This window comes from Condylura cristata, unplaced genomic scaffold (assembly GCF_000260355.1).
Source record: "Condylura cristata isolate star-nosed mole 26May11 unplaced genomic scaffold, ConCri1.0 scaffold00004, whole genome shotgun sequence".
Taxonomy (NCBI): Eukaryota; Metazoa; Chordata; class Mammalia; order Eulipotyphla; family Talpidae; genus Condylura; species Condylura cristata.
This window is the reverse complement of record NW_004567105.1, coordinates 28076421-28096651: the sequence shown is the minus strand read 5'-3', so window position 1 is coordinate 28096651 and position 20231 is coordinate 28076421. Positions and strand designations below refer to the sequence as shown.

Here is a 20231-nt window from a genome sequence, read left to right as displayed (position 1 = left end):
AAGTCATGACTTTGAGTTTCTCCTTGGTGCTATTAAATATAATGTTATAAATACAATGCAGATGTATCCCAAAAGCAAATATGAGCTTTTATTTTATGCCTAAACGTTATATACTTCAAAGCAAGCTTTTTTTGAGCAGAATGTGAAAACACCAAGTCAAAATCATGTTTGTCATTAAAAGAAAGAAATGAACACACAAAAAATAATTCTCTCCTGTTATGAACAGGGCAATTTGTCAGATAAAATGATTATTGATATTCATGCCCTAGTACTAATGAGAGAAGAAATGGAAATATTTTAACCTTATGAGAATCGATGATCACTAGTCTACCCCCGAACTGCTGAGCTTTTTATTCTTCCATTTATTTTGTGGGTTCGATAAGTAACTAAGCAAAAAAAAAAAAAAAAAACCTCAATGAAGTCATCTTTAGAGAAACTTTTGTTGTTTGTAAGGAAAGCAAAGGACACGACTTACATCAAATTTCCAACTTAACAAGTAAGGAGGAGAAAAAATAATGGAATTTTCACAGCATCAGAGAAGAATGACAATTTTCTCTTGCAGAGCTAGAAGGTTCCTCAGACATGTTAATAACTCAGCAATTGATATTTGAAAATGGCTCATTAATAAATGGTGACACAGCATTTGATGTCAGAAATCCACTCTGGTTAACATTTAGCAACATTAGTTCAGTGAAAAGCCTGCACTCATTGAATCTACACGCCTCTCTTTGGTTAGGCTGACAGTTTAAACAAGCTTTAACAGGCTGCAGTTCTGGCTTCTGCTCAAACTTTTCACTTTCTTCCAGGAAAGAGCCGCCAGCACCGACGCGCGAGTAGGCAGGGCGCCGACCCGGTCTGCGCGTGCGCACTGGCCTGTCGGCGGCCGGTTGAACATGGCGGGCTTAAGGTCGTCGGCCAGGGAGTGGGCCGTCCAGTCTCACCTACTGCCGCGAGGGGGCGTTTTAAAGCTCTGGCTCTTTGAGCTCTGGCTACTTCTCCTGGGTTCAGGTTTGAACGAAGGGTTCTTGCCAGACGAAGAGGACGTGGACTTTATCAATGAGTATGTGAACGTTCACAATGAGCTCCGGAGCAACGCCGACCCCCGACCTTCCAATCTGCGCTTTATGGTGAGACCCTAAGGGCGGCTGCCCAAATTTCTGACAACCCTTGTCACTGTGAACCGGAGTTCTAGGTCTCAGAAAGTCTGGACCTCTGCGGTTTAGGCTCAGAGACCTTGGAGTACCTCACTTTTAGCTTGAGTTTTAAATACACGTGAAGAGGGCGCTTCCTGCTGTCGCAACGGGTAAGGAGGCAGCACTGCAAGCTGGCCACAACCATGTCAGTGCGAGTTCGAGCCCCTGCCCAGGAGGTGAGCCACATGGCGCAGACCTGTCTCACCCACTGCCCCTCTCAGCAATGCACTTTATCGATCTGCCTGTTCTGCTCCCCACTCTATCTCTAGTGAATCCTCTCACCCCCTGCACCTCTGGCCTGTACCCCAGTTCTGTATGCATAGATAAATAAATCTTTAAAAAAATACACGTGAAGTTTATACACTCAGGAAATAGAAGCCACTGTTACTAACACCTAGTTGTTATCAAGATTTTGTGCAGGACTGAGACTCAGTAAAGATGCTCATCTGAGGTGCAAAATTTAAGGGGGATCTATTTGAGAAAATGCTAGTTTAGTGTAATATTTTTAAATGTAAAAAATCAATACAAAAATTATAATTGATGAAGAAATTAACAATTTCTAATTGAATCCTCGGGCTTGAATTAGGAAGCGACAAGTCAGGAGCTTTCCAAGGAAAGGTCAGATAGTAATTTTATAGAGACTAGGGCCCGCTCTGGTGGCGCAGCGGGTTAAAGCGCAGCACTAAGAAGCTTAAGCCACTTCTGCATGAGTTCGATCCCCGCCTGCCCCGAGGAGATCCACATGGCGCAGCAGACCTCTCCTGACCCTCCCGCTGCTCCCCTCAGCAGTGTACTTCGTCGATCTGCCTGTTCTGCTCCCCACTCTGTCTCTGGTGAATCCTCTCACCCTCCGTATCTCCAGTCCGTACCCCAGTTCTGTATGAATAAATAAATAAATCTTTAAAAAAAAGAAACTTGAATTTTTCATCATGGATGTTTTTACATTCATTAAATTTGCTTTTTTTAAACCATATTACCTTGATTCCAGAGTTTCTTGGTAGTCACCCTAAATTTTGCTCTTTAGAGACTGTCTCAGTCACCTCACCTATGTCTCAGCTTTATTTTTCGTATCCTCATAATGTTCTTTCTTCTTTCCTATGTTCCCCTGTTTCTGTTTAATAGCTTATTGAATGTTCACTTGTTGCTAAAGAGTCTTTGTGATTATCTTTTTTTAAAAGATTTTTTTTAAGATTTTATTTATTTATGCATATAGCACTGGGATACAGGCCAGAGGTGCAGGGGTGGCAAGAGGATTCACCAGAAACAGAGTAGGGAGCAGAACAGGCAGATCTACAAGGTACATTGCTGAGGGGAACAGTGTGTGAGACAGGAGAGGCCTGCTGAGCCATGTGGGTCACCTCAGGACCAGGATCCAACTTGTGTTGATGTGGCCACGGCATGGCTTGGCTTTGCTTAGCAGCACAGCGCTCCAACCTGTTGTGCCACCAGAGAGAGCCTTGTGACTATCTTTTTTAAAATGACTGTAGGGCCTGGTGGCCTAAGGGTTAAGTCTCAGTGCTGTCACTACAATGGCAAGAGTTCCATCCCCAGCCAGGGAGGTGACCCACATGTGGTTCAGCAGACCTCTCCTGTCTCCCCTGCTGCTCCCCTTAACAGTGTATTTCAGTAAATCCCCTTGCTCAGCTTCTCATTCTATCTCAAATGAGTACTATTTCCCCTTTCACACGCCTCCTTACACACACATCCCATACTTCCAGCCTATATCCCAGTTTTTCTATGCAAAAATAAATAACAGAATTTATTTTTAAAAATCTCTTTAAAAAAGACTAAAATTTATTGAGGAAATAACTACACTCATCACTTATAATCATATTACTATAAGGACTCTCTTCCTAGACAGTGTGTTTTCTTCCTGCTGGTTTAATTCTTTAGAAAAAAAAAGAAAACAGAAATGAGATAAGCAAATTAAGGATATGATGATATTTATATGATACATAACAATTGCTTTCTAAAATACTGTGCTAAAGCTTTTAGCAGTGTTTAAGTATATTTATCACATCCTCCTTGGCTTGGGCATTTTTTTACCACTTGCTTAACTAAATAACAATTCACATTAACGTTCTTTATTTTTTTTAAGATTTATTTATTTATGCATACAAGAACTGGGGTACAGGCCAGAGGTGCAGAATGAGAGGATTCACCAGAGACAGAGTGGGAGCAGAACAGGCATATCTACTCAAATACACTGCTGAGGGGAGCAGTGGGTGGGAACTCCTGCTATAGTTGCTACTGATAACTTCACAGTGCTGTGCTTTGACCCCTTATACAGTCAGGGAGGGCCAAATGTTCATTTTTAAATGCTATGAACATATTTATTTGAACATAATTTTTATTGAACATATTTAATAATTTTTTGCTCATTTTTTACCTCTTATATTGTCAGTGCTCCCTTTTCTTATTATTTATGTTCTTATAAGCAATATTAGCTGAAGATAGTTTTTCCAAGTCAATTTTTACCTTTTGAACTTAATCTTAGAATTTAGGGATGTTACGTATGTATTTCTCCTGAGTCTGCTAGCACTTAACTCTATACAGTCACCTACAATAAAACTTCATTTCTAACTCACCAAAAGAAAAAAAAAATCTCATTCTGTACCTTTGATAGACTATCATCCTGGTCTGCTTTCATCAAGATTCCTATTAGATCAATTTAACAAGAACTACCTTACCTTTGGGGTCTTCTTTAGATCAGGGTCTATCCACTGATCCCTTCAGTTGTATCATTGACTATAAAATCTTCCTTTGTCCTTTCTGTGTTCAAATTGGAGCCCAGTCACTCCCCATTTTCAATTGTCCTCAAAACCTATCATGACAGTCTGAATCATCTTTCTTACAAATAGAATTATTAACTTTTACTTTAACGGTTAAATTCTTCATTTGTGATCTCCTATTCTCAGTTCACTTATTCATTGAATGGATGAATAAATAGATGAATGTGTAAAAAGCACAAATGGAAAAATTAGAAAAGCACAAAATCTCCAAATATATTCAATAAAGGGGAGAAAATAGTGAAATAATAGAATGTTCCTAGAATTGAAGAAGGACATGAAGTTATAGAGTATGAGAGCTCTCAGGGAAAATTTGAGGAAGACTATATTTTGGGAATTTTATTTCAACCATAATAGTTAACCTTTCCCTAATTGTCTTTGAGTTAATTTATTTAAAATTTCTTAAATTGTAGAAAATTAATGGTAGTCAATTGATGTTGTCCATCTCAGTGCAAATCTAGTTGTGTCTTAGGAAATTAAATTCATCATTGTTCTGTGAATAGAACCCAGGTTTTTTCATTTATTCATAAATTTATTTCAGCATTCTTTCCCTACATATGAAATTAGGAATTCTTTGAACTTTCTTTGAAGCAATGAAAGCATCTTATTGGTTTTTCCCTCACAATTGAATTAAATAAAATTGTTGACATGTGTGTTATAGTTCTATCCACCCTCAAAATTATTTTTTAATAAACTAATAAAATAGACTACTAAGTACTGAATCAATTAAGAATAGGTCCCTACCCTAACATATTTTATGAATGAAACTGAAAAATGAAATCTTAAAAATCTCCATATTACCTACACAAAAACATGAATTAGGTAAGATTCCAAATTTTCTATCTAAACAAGGGTCAACAAAATTTTCTGCATTCTCAAATTCCATCAATCAACATCTTCCTATAATTTCTCATTGTGGATATTATTATCACTTGAAATTTTGGCTTCTGTAAAGAAAACAAAAACCAAACAACCCAATTAAAAAATGAACAAAGGGACATAATAGGCATTTTTTCAAAGAAATGGCTCACAGGTAAATGAAAAGATACTCAACATGACTGATTATCAAGAAAATGTTAATCAAAACCACAATGAGACATCAAATCTATTAGAATCTGTATTCTGGAAACCAAGAGATGACAAGTTTTGGTAAGAATGTGGAGAAAAGAGAAACCTGTGCACCGTTGTTTGGAATGTAAGAAAACAGTATGGAAGTTCCTCTAAAACTGAAAAATAGAACTACTGTGTGATCTAGCAACCCCATGGCTGGGCATATCCAAGAGAAATGAAAACAGAGTCACAAAGGGATATCTACACTTCCATGTTCATTCCAGTGTTATTCACAACATCCATTTTTGGAAGCAAACTGTCCATTGGTAGATGAATAATAATACGATGAAGATATGGAATGGGATGTTACTCAGAAATGAAAAAAACAGGATATCCTCCCTTTGTAATAATTTGTAGCTACCTGAAATAAGTCAAAGAAAGACAAGTACTATATGCTGTCATATGTGGAATGTAAAAGAAAAAAATCAAATTCAGGAGGGCCCTCCCTGGTGGCGCAGCGGGTTAAAGCACAGCACTAAGAGGTAAAAGCCACTTCAGCATGAATTCGATCCCCACCCCAGAGGTGACCCACATGGCGCAGCAGACTTCTCCTGACCCATGTGCTGCTCGGCTCAGCAGTGTACTTCGTCGATCTGCCTGTTCTGCTCCCCACTCTGTCTCTGGTGAAACCTCTCACCACCCCTGCACCTCTGGCCTGTACCCCAGTTCTGTATGCATAGGTAAATAAGTCTTTAAAAAAAATCAAACTCAGAAACAGCGAAAAGTGGGTGCTAGAAACTGAAAAGTGAAAGAAAATAGGAAGTAGTTAGGTGAATGGTACAAGCTTTCAGTTATAAAATAGGTTGTGAAGCTCTAGTGTAAAACATGGTGGCTATAGTTCATGTTATGTAATTTAAAAAAAATAATAAGCATTAGCTTTTTTTTCCCAACTGTAATTTTATTTAAAGTTGAACAAAGGAGTTTAGAACTATCATAACTTACATGTACACCATAATGGAAAACAGTGAGGTAGATGCTTAGGAATTTGGAGATGAGATTTAGATTCCAGGTTTAAATAGAGGCTCCACAGTATACTGGTATTAAGTAGTTACTAGAAGTAAGTTACTGAACTTACTTGTAACTTAGTTAATTTCTTTGTGAAACCAAAAAAATAATAATAATGCATAAGGTTATTGTGAATATGAGGTGAAGTAATGCGCAAAACACTTAGAATAGACAGGTAGAAGGTAAGCATCTGATGTGTAAATAATATGCAAAATAAGGCAATAGAAGGATTGTCCATGGAGCATTATTTATAAATGAGATGAAGTCTAATAGTCTATTAATAGTGGAGTGCTAACATTATATGCAAGCTATATTATTCAGTAACACATAGAGTTTGTAAAACGTTAGATTGGTCCAGTCGTGCTAATATGAAATAGTCTCTCCAAGTGAAAACCACAGATTACAAGCCACTTTTATTGTGTGTGTTATGATTATAATAGCGCAAGGAAAAAAATCATAAAGTACCCGTTTTAAATATATTTGATGTTTTAGTGTGTGTGCGTACACAGAGGTACAAAAATGTATATATATAAACAATTGTTTTAACAATGATATTCTGAAGGTTTATTTTGTCTTTTATAATATCTTTTATATTTTGTGTTTATAATCTATGGAAAAACCCAGATAATCTGAGTGTAGTGTGAGTTCCTATGAGCTGAGCACTCTTGGACAACTGTGACCTACTCACTATCTGCAAATCACAGCAGAACTTTCCTTAACTATGGAGTGTGGCCCATGTCAGGAGGCAGGCTCAGGGGTGCCCAGGATGCTGTTGACCTGATTACTGTCTCCAATAACAACCTCAGGATAACTCTGCCTGTGACAACATCATACTTTGCTGATGCAATGTCTCTTGATGTATGATCAAGAAGTCCTTCTCCCTGTCCTTCATAAAACTTGGTCCCTCATTCCAACCCTACCCTCCAGATTTTATTCCTGATACCACTGTCTCATGATCAGCGTTTACCAGCCTGTATGATCAATGGCACAGAACTTCTGCTCCAGTAGCAGAGTCTGGCCTTGCACACCTGCTCCCTCCTGCTTTGTCCCTGGGGGGGGGAGGGGGGGAGGTCTTTCTGCTGCAAAGGAGGAACATGTTGCTTCTACTGTTTAGCTACACTGTAACATATGACCTCAGTATTTTGGTTTTACAACTTAATTTGTTAATTTTATTGATTTTTCTATGTATTTTGTTCTTGTTCTTGTCATTAAACAGTGGACTCAAGGAGTCTCTAAATAATGACAAAAGCGCACTTTTCTGGGGACATAATATCCCTGATAGCTCTAATAGAAAGCAACCAGATGACAAAATTCAGGTTTTACTTCTTATTTTACTCTTCATAATACAATAGCTTGCATATAGTCAGTGTTCGAAAGACAGTTCTTAGATAAATATTTTAAGTTATTACTATATATAAAAAGGCTTGAGATTAAAAATACACATTCTGAACAGATTACATGTAAGACTATACTGTTCTGAACAGACTATCTAATAGACATAATCATTTGCATCGTCTAATAATCTGATTTACTTATAAATATATGCATAGACCTTCTCTCAAGAAATATTAGTTTGATTTATGATTATCTTCAAAACCTTTTCCTCCATGGAAATACCAAAAATAAGACCCATGTGCACAAAGTTCAATTTGTTTTCCTTGAATTTAACTATGAAAACTCAAGGGAAATAATATTGAGTATACACAAAAAAACTCAATTATTTTCTTTTCTTTGCCTTTTGCATTTCTTTCAGACTTGGGATGTAGCTTTGTCACGGACTGCTAGAGCATGGGGGAGAAAATGTTTGTTTCAGCATAATAGTCACTTAGAAGAACTGAAGATGGTCCATCCTGTATTTAGTGGAGTTGGTGAAAATCTTTGGGTTGGCCCTGAAAATGCATTTACTGCAACTATTGCTATCAAAAGTTGGTATGAAGAGAGAAAGAATTATGACTTTTCAAATGACACTTGTGAAACAGAGTGTTCTAATTATTTGCAGGTATGTAATTTTTATATTATTAATTCAATAGATGTCTTGACTGTTTTATGCCAAGTGTTTATTGATCATATTTCAATTTTATAAATAAACTTAACTGGTAAAATTATTACTTCTAATCGAATCAAAATTCTAATCAGTCCTAAATTTTCATGATGTCTATAACTTTTGTTATGAGAACCATAAAATTAAAACATTCCTTTAAATCTAGTGAATGTGTTTCCCTATCCAATAATGTGCAAGGCCTCCCTAGTAGCACAGTGAATCAAAGCACAGCACTATGAAGCTAGCCATAGCCACTGCAGCATGAGTTCAATTCCTGGCCAGGGAGGTGTCCCACATAGCATGGCAGGCCTCTCTGTTTCACCCGCTGCTCCCCTCAGCAGTGTATTTCATTCGTTCTGCCTGTTCTATTCCCCACTCTGTCTCTGGTGAATCCTCTCACCCTCTGTACCTTACCTCTAGCCTGTACCCCAGTTCTCATTTGCATACACACATAAATCTTTAAAAAACAAAAATAATGTGCATTGGAAAAGGGAATAAGAAACCAGCAGAAAAATTATTTTTTAAATATTGACAATGAGTACAAACAAAAGATGGTATTTTTGTTGTTGTTCAGTACACATACTACTAAATAACAACTGATTAAAATATTTTAATTAAATTGTTTTATTTCCCTGCCTCAAGTCTAACAATTTACCCTATCACTTTAAAATCTAAGAATATTGAACCACTTTTTCTTTTCTATATATACACTAATGATTTTACATATCACCCTCTTCTGTATTGTTTACTCCTCAATTCTAGACACTTGGACACTTGTTTACTGCATCTGACTTAACTCCACATTAACTGCTGAAGACATTCTATTAATCACTAACTAAAGTTGAGGTAAAGGAAAAGGTAAACAGAAATGTCTCCTCTTCCACAGAGCTTAACAAACAAGTCCCCTCCTTTCTTCCCCTTGAAATTAGTGGAAATAGCCATACAGAGAATTTCTGGAATACCTTCAGTTATTCTCATATTTTTACTCCATTTCAAGACTTGCTTTTCCTTTGAAAGAAACCTGGTCTTCTTTTTCTTCTTAAGGGAAAAAGAAAAAGAAAAAACAACAACAAAACAGCTCTTTTGTCTTATAATGAAATCTTCAATAAGAAAGAAGAGAAATGTTAATAACATTCCATTACTTTCTATTGTATATTTCTTTTCTTTTTAAAATTAGTTTATTTTTACATTTTTTGCCTTTTCCCATCTCGGTTGTAACTCCCGTGGGCTTCCCACCACCAATCCACCCGTGTGCCATCACCACAGGGCATGTACTTCCCTCCACTTTTTGTCTATCATATATTTCTTTTCCCTTTCTTCTGTAATCTTGCTGCCTTTATTTTCCCTTCTATTCACAGCTTTATTTCTTCCAAAACTTTTCTCCTCTCTTCTTCCTTTTCCTTTCTGCCAATAACATAGAACTTCCAAGTTCAACCAAGAGTTGAAAATTTATTCAGCAGGGATGCCTTCCTTTATCTCTAAAACATCATTCTTGGTTAGTGTTTCTCAGTTTCTTTCTCCTACAAATACAGAATTGCCAAAACCTATTAAAACAGTTCTCTAAAGTTTTAAAACTTCTTCTGGGTCCTCCCTAATGGCACAACAGGTTAAAGCACAGCACTACGAAGCTAGCCAAAGCCACGTCATGAATTCCATCCCACCAGGAAGGGACCCACATGGCATGGCAGACCTCTCCTGACCTTCCTGCTGCTGCTCTCCTCAGCAGTGTACCTCTTGGATCTAACTGTTCTGCTCCCCACTCTGTCTCTGGTGAATCTTCTCACTGCCCCTGTACCTCAGGCCTGTACCCCAGTTCTGTATGCATAGATAAATCTTTAAAAGAAAAAAAAAAACTTCTTCCCTAAACTCATGATAATTTTCTCCTTGCATCCAACTGCAGAGTAATTCATATTCCTTGAGCTGCTTGGTTAAAGTTTCTGTGTGGATTGAATATACTCTTGTTTATAGCATGTGAAGTAAATTACATTTTATGTGTCCTCTGAAATTTTTATTTTAGGTTGTTTGGGACCTCACTTACAAAGTTGGTTGTGCTGTTACTGCATGTCCAAGAATAGGACGTATTCAAGATGCAGCACTTTTCATATGTAACTATGCACCAGGGTAAGCAACTTAAAAAATATATTATAAAAACTAGGTATTTTTCATTATTAAATTTTTCTAAGTTTCAGTATATTCTTTTAGCTGTATCTGTGAACTATAAGTTAACTATAAGATAGCAAAGATTGGATATTGAGTTATTTTCAGTTTTGTCTTGCAATGAGTCATAATTTGTATATAGACAAGTCAATTACTTTCTAAAAGATTTTAACTTTAGTATTACTTCATGATCTAGCCTAGCATAGTTTGGTTAATTATTTTACTTATTTTTAAATTACTTTCCAAAATAGGTTATTTCCCTATAAAAAAAGCCAAAAGAAAATAAGGTTAGCTGTGTTGTAATAACATTTTCAGAGTACATAAGTCTTATAACTTTAAAGCTACTATTAGTTGACTATCCTTTAGAAGTTACATTAATAACTGGGACTAGTTTCATACATGTGAGCCATCATAATATCTCAAAATTGGAGTACTTCAAAAGTCTTCTTGTCAAGTTTTCCATATAAGATGACATTATTTCCATTTTGCTTACATGTGAATACTCTCTATTTGAATACATTTCTTTGGTGATAAATAACTACCTTCTAAAGCAGTCTTCCATTTCTGGAGTGACCTGTTAGCAAATCTTAAGCTATTTTTGGTCACTGTGATACCATAAGTAACAGGAAAATGTTCAACTATTGAGGGAAAAGCATAATCAGTATATCAGGTAAACAGTAAAAATTAAAAAAACATTTCTGCCTGATAAAATGTTTTAAGACTAAACCAAAAAGAAAAAGAAAATTGATTACTGTGTGTCCCTAGACAGGGAAAGAAAACTAACCATGATAAAATGGAACTAGACTCAGAAAGATCCTTCTTGATGTCAATACTGCAGACTTTGAACAAAGACACCTCATAACAAGTTTGGGGTATAGAGTCATTGCAAAAAAATTTAAGCTTCCTTTTATTCTTACAGACTAGAAGCATTGTGGTGATATCTAGTGTGTGAAGAAATAGGAAAATTTACTACCATTTACTATTGAAAATTTAGATAGTGAACCAAGTGCTGGTGGGAGAGGAAGAGAAGAAATTCATCCCTCTAAGGCACCATTATTCATTCATGTACTCATCATCTATGGACAATCAGTCTCCTGTTCTATTTCCTAATAAGACCAAAAAAATTGCTGACCATAAGAATTGTTTTAGAGGGAGATGATAAATAAGTGAACAAATAAGTAAATACTATTTACTTAGGTTATAAAATATGCCATAAAATATACAAATAAATAAGTGATAGCTAACATTAAATATACATAAAAAAGAGGCGGTGTTTGAGCTGAAAGTCAGGTAATAGTCGCTAAAGAATATTTCAAATTGAAATAACAACATGTATGAAATCTCTGAACTTTGACTGAGTTTAACATGCCTGAGAAATAATTAATTGTGGTTAGAACTATTAGATGAGGTAAGTTAAGTGACAGCTTAACCAAATAGATTATCATAGGAAATATCAGGATTTAGGAATTTATTCTAAGTGATGGCAAAACCATTGGAAAATCTTTGTTTGGAAAAGAACAGACAGACACAAGAATACTAATCTATTGTGTTGTGAATAGACTATAGGGAAATAAGGGTAAAAAGTGAAAGTAGCAGCTTGCTTCTGTAGTAGTTGTCTCTATATTACAGACTGTGGTATCAATTTATTTAAGATTTATTTATTTATGAATATGAGAGCTGGGGTATAAGCCAGAGTTGCAGGGGTGGTGAGAAGATTCACCAGAGACAGAATGAGGAGCAGAACTGGCAAATCGACTGAAATACACTGCTGAGGGGAGCAGTGGAGGAGACAGGAGAGGTCTGCTTCACCATGTGAGTTAGTTCCCTGGTCAAGGATCAAACTTGTGCTGCAGATAGCTTAATAGGGCTGATACTTAAACCCTTGCGCCACCAGGGAGACCCACAGACTGTAGTGTCTTGGATCAAGTTGTTAGCATGTAGATTGGTTTTCTATTATTGTTTATAAATTATCACGAACTTAGTGTCTTAAAATATAGCCCATTTACTATCAAATAGTCCTGTAGGTTATAAGACTCTAAAAAGACAAATAAATATATAAGTATTAGTCAACTAATCAATTCATTCCTCCTTCTCAAAGATTTAAAGCTCCTGTTACCATATATATATTGGATAGCCAGAAATGCCAGCCTATCCAGTGTCTGAACAAAGGGCCAATCCTTTGATTCTCTGCTTAGAGTCTCAAAGCCAGAATCAAAGTGTTGACCGAATTGTTAACTGGAATCTAGTTCTATACTCATTTAGGTTATTAGCAGAGTTCAGTTTCATGTGATTATAGGATTCAGGTCTCCATTTCTTTTCTCAGCCAAGAATTGCTCTCAACTTCTAGAGCCTGTCCACATTCCTTGATGCACGGATTTAACCATTTTCAAGTCACTAAGGACACATCAGATCCTTCTGATGTTTCAAATCCTAATTTATCATCTGTGACCAGCCAGATTTATCATCTGTGACTCTCTATTTTTGAGGTACCCAATTGACTGGGTCAGGCCCACCTGGTTAATTTTCATAATTTAAGGTCAACTACGCTATATAGCATAACTTAAACATGGACGTAAATCCCATCATAGCTACTGATCTGGAATTACTCAAGGCCTATAAACATTGTATGGTCAATATGTAGGTATTCCTGTGTTGGATGCATAAATATTAATGATTGTTACAGCTTCTTAAGGGATTGGCCCTTTGTTCAGACACTGGTTAGGCTGGCATTTCTGGCTATCCAATATATATATGGTAACAGGAGCTTTAAATCTTTGAGAAGGAGGTTCCACTATATTCTAGATTGGTGAGGAATGAATTGATTAGTTGACTAATACTTATATATTTATTTGCCTTTTCAGAGTTATTCCAGGATAGAGTTATCAGACATTATAATCACAGGATGAATGGCCTGTGCTACCTGTTTTAAAGACAGTGTTTATAATGAGTAGTTTTTTGCGTAGGTTTAGGGGCAGGAGGCCTCTATCCCTTGGGTCTAAAGATAGGTAGGATAAGCTCTGTTTTTGTGTTGGATGCATTTTAGAAATCAAGATTTTAGATAAGTATACGAGGACACAGGTAAATATGACCAGATCAATTCTTAATTTCTGGAAGGCTAGTGTTCTAGCTGAGATCTAAAAATATAAAAATGTGTTTTTTTAAAAATGTGTTTTTTAAAAATTTTTTTAAATATGTGTTTGATAATGAAAAGTGAAATTAGAGAAGTGTTGTGCAATCTACAAATAACCCCAAACTTCTGTGTGTTCTTGGTAGACTGGAAAAACTTGCTTTCCAAGGGTATCAGATATCTAATTGGGTATCAACAAAAAAGACATGACCCAGAAATTTAATATTCACAATTTTGAATATGTATTTCTTCTGTTCTGGCCACTCTTTTGCATGACCCAGAATGACCTAACTGGGACGTATATGCCTATTGTTTGTTTATAGAATGTACAACAGTGTGCTGACAATTAATAAGCAATTCTGTTGAAATGATAAGTATTAATGACGCTGCCCTCACTCAAAAACTTTTCCCTATCTTTTTTCCATATCTTTCTTAGCATAGATCTTTTAAATAAGCATTTCATATCTAATTTATGGCCTATTTCCTTACTTAACACTGCACAATTGATGTAATAATTTCTCAGTTTTCCCCTGTGATATATGCAGTGAATTAAATCAACTCTGTAAAAATTCCACTTATATTTTTTTCATTTGTTGACATATTTATGTATTTTCTGAGTGGGTCACAAAGTAATCCATATAGTTCAGTCTTTGAGATAATAGGCATTTCAGGATTTGTGAATTCCTCAGAAAATAAATATATCATTTCTATAGTACTTTTAATACATCTATGTCAACTAGAGAGCAAGTAATTATAAAGCAGTCTATAGAATTCTTTTTAAGGAAAAATTCCACTGCAAAATACGTGAAATAAAAGTGCTTTAAAACTCATGTTTAAATAATAATGTTTTCAAAGACCTGGAAATAATTTCAGAAGACATTGTTTTCAAGGAGGGGTGAGAAGGGGAATAATGTGTCTCCTCCTTAAGACTTTCATAAGCCCATTTTCTTAATTTAGTTCCCTTTACAAACTAAAAATTGATGACAGTATATTTAAGTAACAGAATTTGAGACATTTTCTTACTAAATGTTTTCTTTTTTTTTTTTTTTTAGAGGAACTCAGAAAAGAAAGCCTTACATACCAGGACAGTATTGTTCTAGATGTAACAGATATGACAGATGCACAGATTTTCTATGCAGTAAGATAAAGAAAATAACTTAAACATGAAAATAAGCATAATGTATTTTACAATAAGAAAAATGAACTGTACATTATCATGTTAATATTGAATGGGATATACTTATGCTAAAAGATTATTTCTTATATTCTAAAACTTAACTTGATAGCCTATATTTTTATTTCTTAAACCTGACCCCTCTACCAACCTGGTGTGGGCTGTGACAGCCTGTGAAGGATGTGGAGGGCCCCACTTAAGGGATGAAGTAGAGGCAATGATAGGTGGTGGGAAGCACACTGAGGGGTTGATCAAACAAGCAAATAGATTAAGAATAATAGAAGACACAGTGGAGAGGGAGAATTATAGGCATCAGATCTCTCACTGTCAGAGATGGAATACAAATACATAAAGGAAGAAAATAAGCATGGATCTTGTGGTTATGAAGTGGAAGGTATTAGTATTTAAGGATTTCAAAAAATATAAATAGACATAGATGGAAATATTTGTATATGATCTATCTATCTATCTATCTATATATATATATATATTCCCTAAGCACTGAAATATTTGTATATGATATATCTATACACATATATTCCCTAAGCTCTGAAATGAATTTGGAGTAAGAATCACCCTCCACCCTCATTCCACCAGTTCCTCCAAAAAAATGAATACAATTAACACCCAGACCTTGAATTCTAAATTTCAGTCTATACTAAAAGCGAAATTTCAGTATTTCTCATTGGAGAAAGACAGTATCTAGGACAGAGGCAGGGAAAATATAAGACAAATCCAGAACTTCTTTTTATATCTGAAAGCAAAGAAGAGCTCAAAGCATACAGAGACATGTGACCACAGCATATAGCCTCTTTTTTCCCCCTGTATTATTTTTATAGAGGTAACAATGATTTTCAATACTATATATAAATTGGGGTATAAAGTCTCACCTCTGGAGATATACAACGCCCACCACCAAGTTCCCATAGTCCTTTGCCATTAACCAAGGGGCCCCTTCACCCCTTTACTTCCCTCCCATTCTGGTAGTCTCAATTATTCAGATTTCAAGAGGATTTTGTTGTTGCTAAATTTTTCTATTCTTCTGTTTTGCTCTTCCACATTCCACATATGAGTCAAATTATCCAATATTCGTCTTTCTCCTTTTAACGTAATATAGTTCCACTATATTGCACTTAGTATATTGCACTTAATATAGCTCCCTCCAGTTGTCACAAAGGGCAGGATTTTTTTTTTTTAGTTAGTGTGTAGTATCCCCAGTGTACACCACATTACACCAAAGACAACCTTAAAGGGCTCCAACTGGACAAACGTGAGGAAATTTGAGATAATGATAACAGTATAGGCATATCTCATTTATTGCAATGGCTTCTAAATGTTCAAGTGAACGGAAGATTGCACACCTCTCAGCATGGTTCTAAAACTAGAAATGATTAAATTTACTGAGAATAAAATGCCCAAAGCTAAGATAATTTGAAAACTAGAGGCTAATTAGCCAAGTTGTGCTTACAAAGCAAAAGTTCTTAAAAGAAATTAAAAGTGCTACTTCAGTGAACATATGAGTGAAAAAAAAATAGCAAAACAATCTTATTGCAGATAAGTAGAAGTTGAATGGTATGGATAGAAGATCAAACGAGCTATAACACTTTAGCCAAGGACTAAACCAGACCAGTGCCCTAAATCTTCAATTCTGTGAGGGCTAAGAGAGATGAGATTATCTGGTGTTCTTTTAACATCATGCACTCATATATAAAGGTACTTTCCTAGGTTTGGGTAGTTTCCTATATTAATTTTTATATGTTTCTGTTTCTTTGTCTCTCTTCCTCTTCTTGGATACCAATTATTCTTATACTTGCATTTTTGAATGACGTCATATAAGTCTCATAGTGTTTCTTCAGTTTTCCATCTATATTTTTTTCTTCTTCCACCTAGATTATTTGTGCGTTACCATCTTTGAGATCAATGATTCAGCTTCCCATTCAGTCTATTCAGTTTGTATAGCTTTCTGAATAATATTTTGTATCTTTTCTAATGATCTTTTAACACCCTGCATCTCTTACTTTCTTATTTAGTTTCAGTTACTCTCTCTTGTTCATTAATTTTCTCAGAACATCCATTTGTTTTCTGTATTGTATATCTTTGATCATATTTTCTGTGTTTTCTTTGAATTTCTTTAACACAGCAACTTTGAACTCTGTATATCTGATAGGAAGAAAAGAGCTCTAATGACTTTGTGGTTAGATTATGGAGATTTGTTCTCTCTTTGGTGACATATTTCTTTAAGGACACAGATGCTATGTGTTCTATTTTTCTGCCTGCCCATTGTGCAACTTCCCAGCTCTTTATTAAAATGTCCTGTGAACATTAAATTTCTACTTTTCCAGCAGATGGCACTGTGAATTTTCTTTTACTTTCTTGGCTTGGCATTTCAGTATCTTGTATTTTGGGGAGGGAAGAACAATAGCTGCTAATTCGGGAGTGTGTAAGGATCCTGAAGGGGCTCAGTGGCTGGTAAAAGTTGTACCACAGTGGGCTTTTATATGTGGTACCTTTAGAGACACTGCTCTCTGGGCTTCTGGACCTGTGTGCCTGCATCTGTTACCAGAGAGCCTCACAGGACTGATATCCTGCCAGCTTTCCTAAGTGAAGTACCATCCACTTCTCTATGCAATTCACTGGGAACCTGGCAAGGCTGGCACGCCCCCGTTTCCTCCACACAAATCTCATTTCCGTTGAGGGTGTACCTCACTATCACTCAACTGTCACCCACACCTAAGAGCACAATTCTGAGTTTTGCATGGCAAAACACCCGGGCCATAGACTCAAGGCAACTCTCTCTGCCCACTTTTTATTTTAGGGACTTGAATTTCCTCAGTATTCCTTCTTGTGTGACCAGTGCTTGCCTCTGTTGTCCAACAGGTACTCTCACTTTGCCCCAGGTCACTGGACTCGCTGAACCCAGTGGCCCTCTGAACTACTTTCAGATTATTCTTCTAGCAGCAAAGCAGAAAACTTTTCTTCTGTAATGTCCACCATCTCTCTATGCATTGATTCTTAATTAATAAGATTAAAATCTAAAGATTATGGTTACAAAAACAAAATGTAAACATAACAAAATTTGCTAGTATATGTACACATGATATAATTAATGAAATGGGGGGGAAGAAAGAAAAATGTGCTCAATTTTCTCATCTCTTATAGTCAGGGTCCTAACGATATCATTTAAAGTTGAGAAATCAAACAATAGAGATTTAAGTAAATATAAATGTATTTTAATATTAAGTCAAAACCAAAAGTAAAAAAAGAATGTAATCAGTGAAAATTAGTGATGAAAAAAATGAAGATTAAATGTACTAATTATATCATGGCTCTACCAAGCTATCAATAGTTACACAATCACAGAATAAAGTAGAAAAATTATAGACTGTCATAAAAGACATCTTTAAAAGGAATGGAAAATAGAAATCATTATATACAATATGAAACAATAAGTAAAAACAAGCACAAAAACAATAACTGAGACCAAGTATAAAAGGCTAAAATGACCTCAGTTATCCAACAGAAGGTCACTAACTCTTCAAGATACCTGAATAGCAATTTCTCAGTTTTCCTCTAAGGTTAGTATCATCCCAAGAGAAAGCCCCTAGTTTCCACTGGGCTGTCTATGTGAGAACTCTTTTGCCCTTCCACTCTCCTTCCTAGTGGAATCTAGGAATAGTTGCGCAGGTGAGCAGATGAAAAGAAATTTATATCCGGTAAGGTATTGTGGCATTATGAGGCTGCATAGCACAGTGAATGAATGACAGCTACAGAAGTAACTTTGCCATCTAGGAAAGAAAGAACAACTGACAGCTTCTGAAAATAAGATTTACTTGAAGACAGTGAGTAGATTCAGAAGATTGACTGGAATTACTGTGGGTGGAAAGGTGGGGAAAGGAGATGAAAATAAGATATTATAAAATCCTAAAATGTTGGAGCTGCAATAGTCTTTTGAGAGCTTCAGTTAAATGAATTAAATAAGGTAAAAAAGCATTTAGAGAAAGAATTAATACCAGAGTCCACAATTTCTCTTACACATCCATGTTTTCTCTAGCAGAGCAAGCTGACTTATAGTAAAAATAAGCATGCTATACTTTAATTCAAGCTACTAGTTTGAGGAGCAGCAATGATGCTGTCATGTTGTTTAAGAAGTAGAAGGATATCATTATTGTTGAGCAAATTATCTTATATCCTAGAAAAAAGAAGAAATTACAAAATTTCTTTATGTTCTTTCTATTTCTCTCTAGGTAGTGCAGAGCGTGACCAAGCCACATGTATGTATTATTGTCCTTTATTTCTTTTTACTTTTTTTAAAAAGATTTTATTTATTTATGCATACAGAAATGGGGTACAGGCCAGAGATGCAGGGGGTGAGAGGGTTCTCCACACACACAGCAGGGAGTAGAACATGCAGATAGGTGAAGTACACCGCTCAGGGGAGCAGCGGGCGGGTCAGGAGAGGTCTGCCCATCATGTGGTCACCTCTGGGGCAGGCGGGGATGGAACTCATGCAGAAGTGGCTTTAGCTCTTAGTGCTGTGCTTTAACCCGCTGCGCCACCAGGGAGGGCCCTAGCCTTTATTTCTTAAATGATCTTTACTAGTTGATATGAACTCACTTTCAGTTGCTTCTTTATTTCCAGATTACAGATTTTGGTATCCCAAGTGGGAAATACCCCGGCCACTTGTGTGTGATCCACTATGCATACTTACTCTATTACTTAGGTTGATATGCCTTTCACTCTGCACTACAGCTGTTTTGGTAGTACAGGTTCATTTTCCAAATGTATTGCTAGAAGAAGAAATATTAAATAAACTTGAGGAAACTGAAGTAAAGCCAGAAGTGGCAGAGGTGAATGAAGAGAAGGAGGAGGAGGAGGAGGAGGAGGAGGAGGAGGAAAATACTCAGAAGATTACAACTGATCAATAAGCAAAGTGAAAGATTTGTAAAAAACAGAAAACACAAAAACTAAATTTTAGCAAAAGAGAACCACTCTTGCAATACCTTTTATTCCTCTCTCTTTCCCATACTTATCCAGCAAATTTAAATGAAAACAGAGAAACAAAAAAAAAAAAAGTATTTTATTGCATATGTTGTAAGGCAAGCTCTTGGACCCTAAGAACAGATAAAAATGTGATGATAAAAATTCTAAAAAGATTTTTTTATGTATCTATCTCTGTATATTTCTATATGTATATTCTAATTGTTTTTAAATGAGCTCCTCAAACATTAAATAAGTTCATATAAGATGCTTAATACTATTCCAGTTTCAGAACAACCATTTAATAAGTTTTGGATATGTTATTTTTAATCATTGTTATCATGGTTGTTCTTGGTATTGGTGATGGTGGTGTTTTCCATGTGCTATCAAGGCATCTAATCTCATTATTTATCTTTGTAGTATTTGTGTTTGGAATAGTTTGAGTGTACCAGTGCATGCTGTTAGAAGACAGATATATTATGTCTACTTCAGTTCAATATGTCATGAAAGCCTTTCTGTAATTTTTCTAGACTATATAATTTGTTCCTGTCAAAAACTAATAAATGTCAAAAATTAATTAGTTGTGATTGAACAATCTGGCTATCATTTATGTGAAAAATAAAATGCACATTTAAAATAGTAATTTATATATAGTTAT

At 35.7% G+C, this 20231-nt stretch overlaps 1 protein-coding gene across 1 annotated transcript; it reads left to right on the top strand.

Moving 5' to 3' along the window:
• The first annotated feature begins 893 nt into the window (after window positions 1–893).
• On the top strand, window positions 894–19521 carry GLIPR1L2 (GLI pathogenesis-related 1 like 2). The gene is made up of 6 exons (XM_004676507.1): window positions 894–1127; window positions 7851–8096; window positions 10156–10259; window positions 14475–14560; window positions 18841–18867; window positions 19235–19521. Exons 1-6 carry the CDS (start codon window positions 894–896, stop codon window positions 19519–19521), a joined length of 984 nt encoding a protein of 327 aa, XP_004676564.1.
• Window positions 19522–20231: the final 710 nt, after the last annotated feature.

What these genes read in the sequence shown, in the direction of transcription:
- GLIPR1L2 (XM_004676507.1), top strand. Translation starts at nt 894, where the DNA reads ATGGCGGGCTTAAGGTCGTCGGCCAGGGAGTGGGCCGTCCAGTCTCAC. An exon ending in ATATGTAACTATGCACCAGG is followed by an intron (nt 10,260 to 14,474) that starts GTAAGCAACTTA and finishes TTTTTTTTTTAG; the next exon opens with AGGAACTCAGAAAAGAAAGC. An exon ending in AGAGCGTGACCAAGCCACAT is followed by an intron (nt 18,868 to 19,234) that starts GTATGTATTATT and finishes CTTTATTTCCAG; the next exon opens with ATTACAGATTTTGGTATCCC.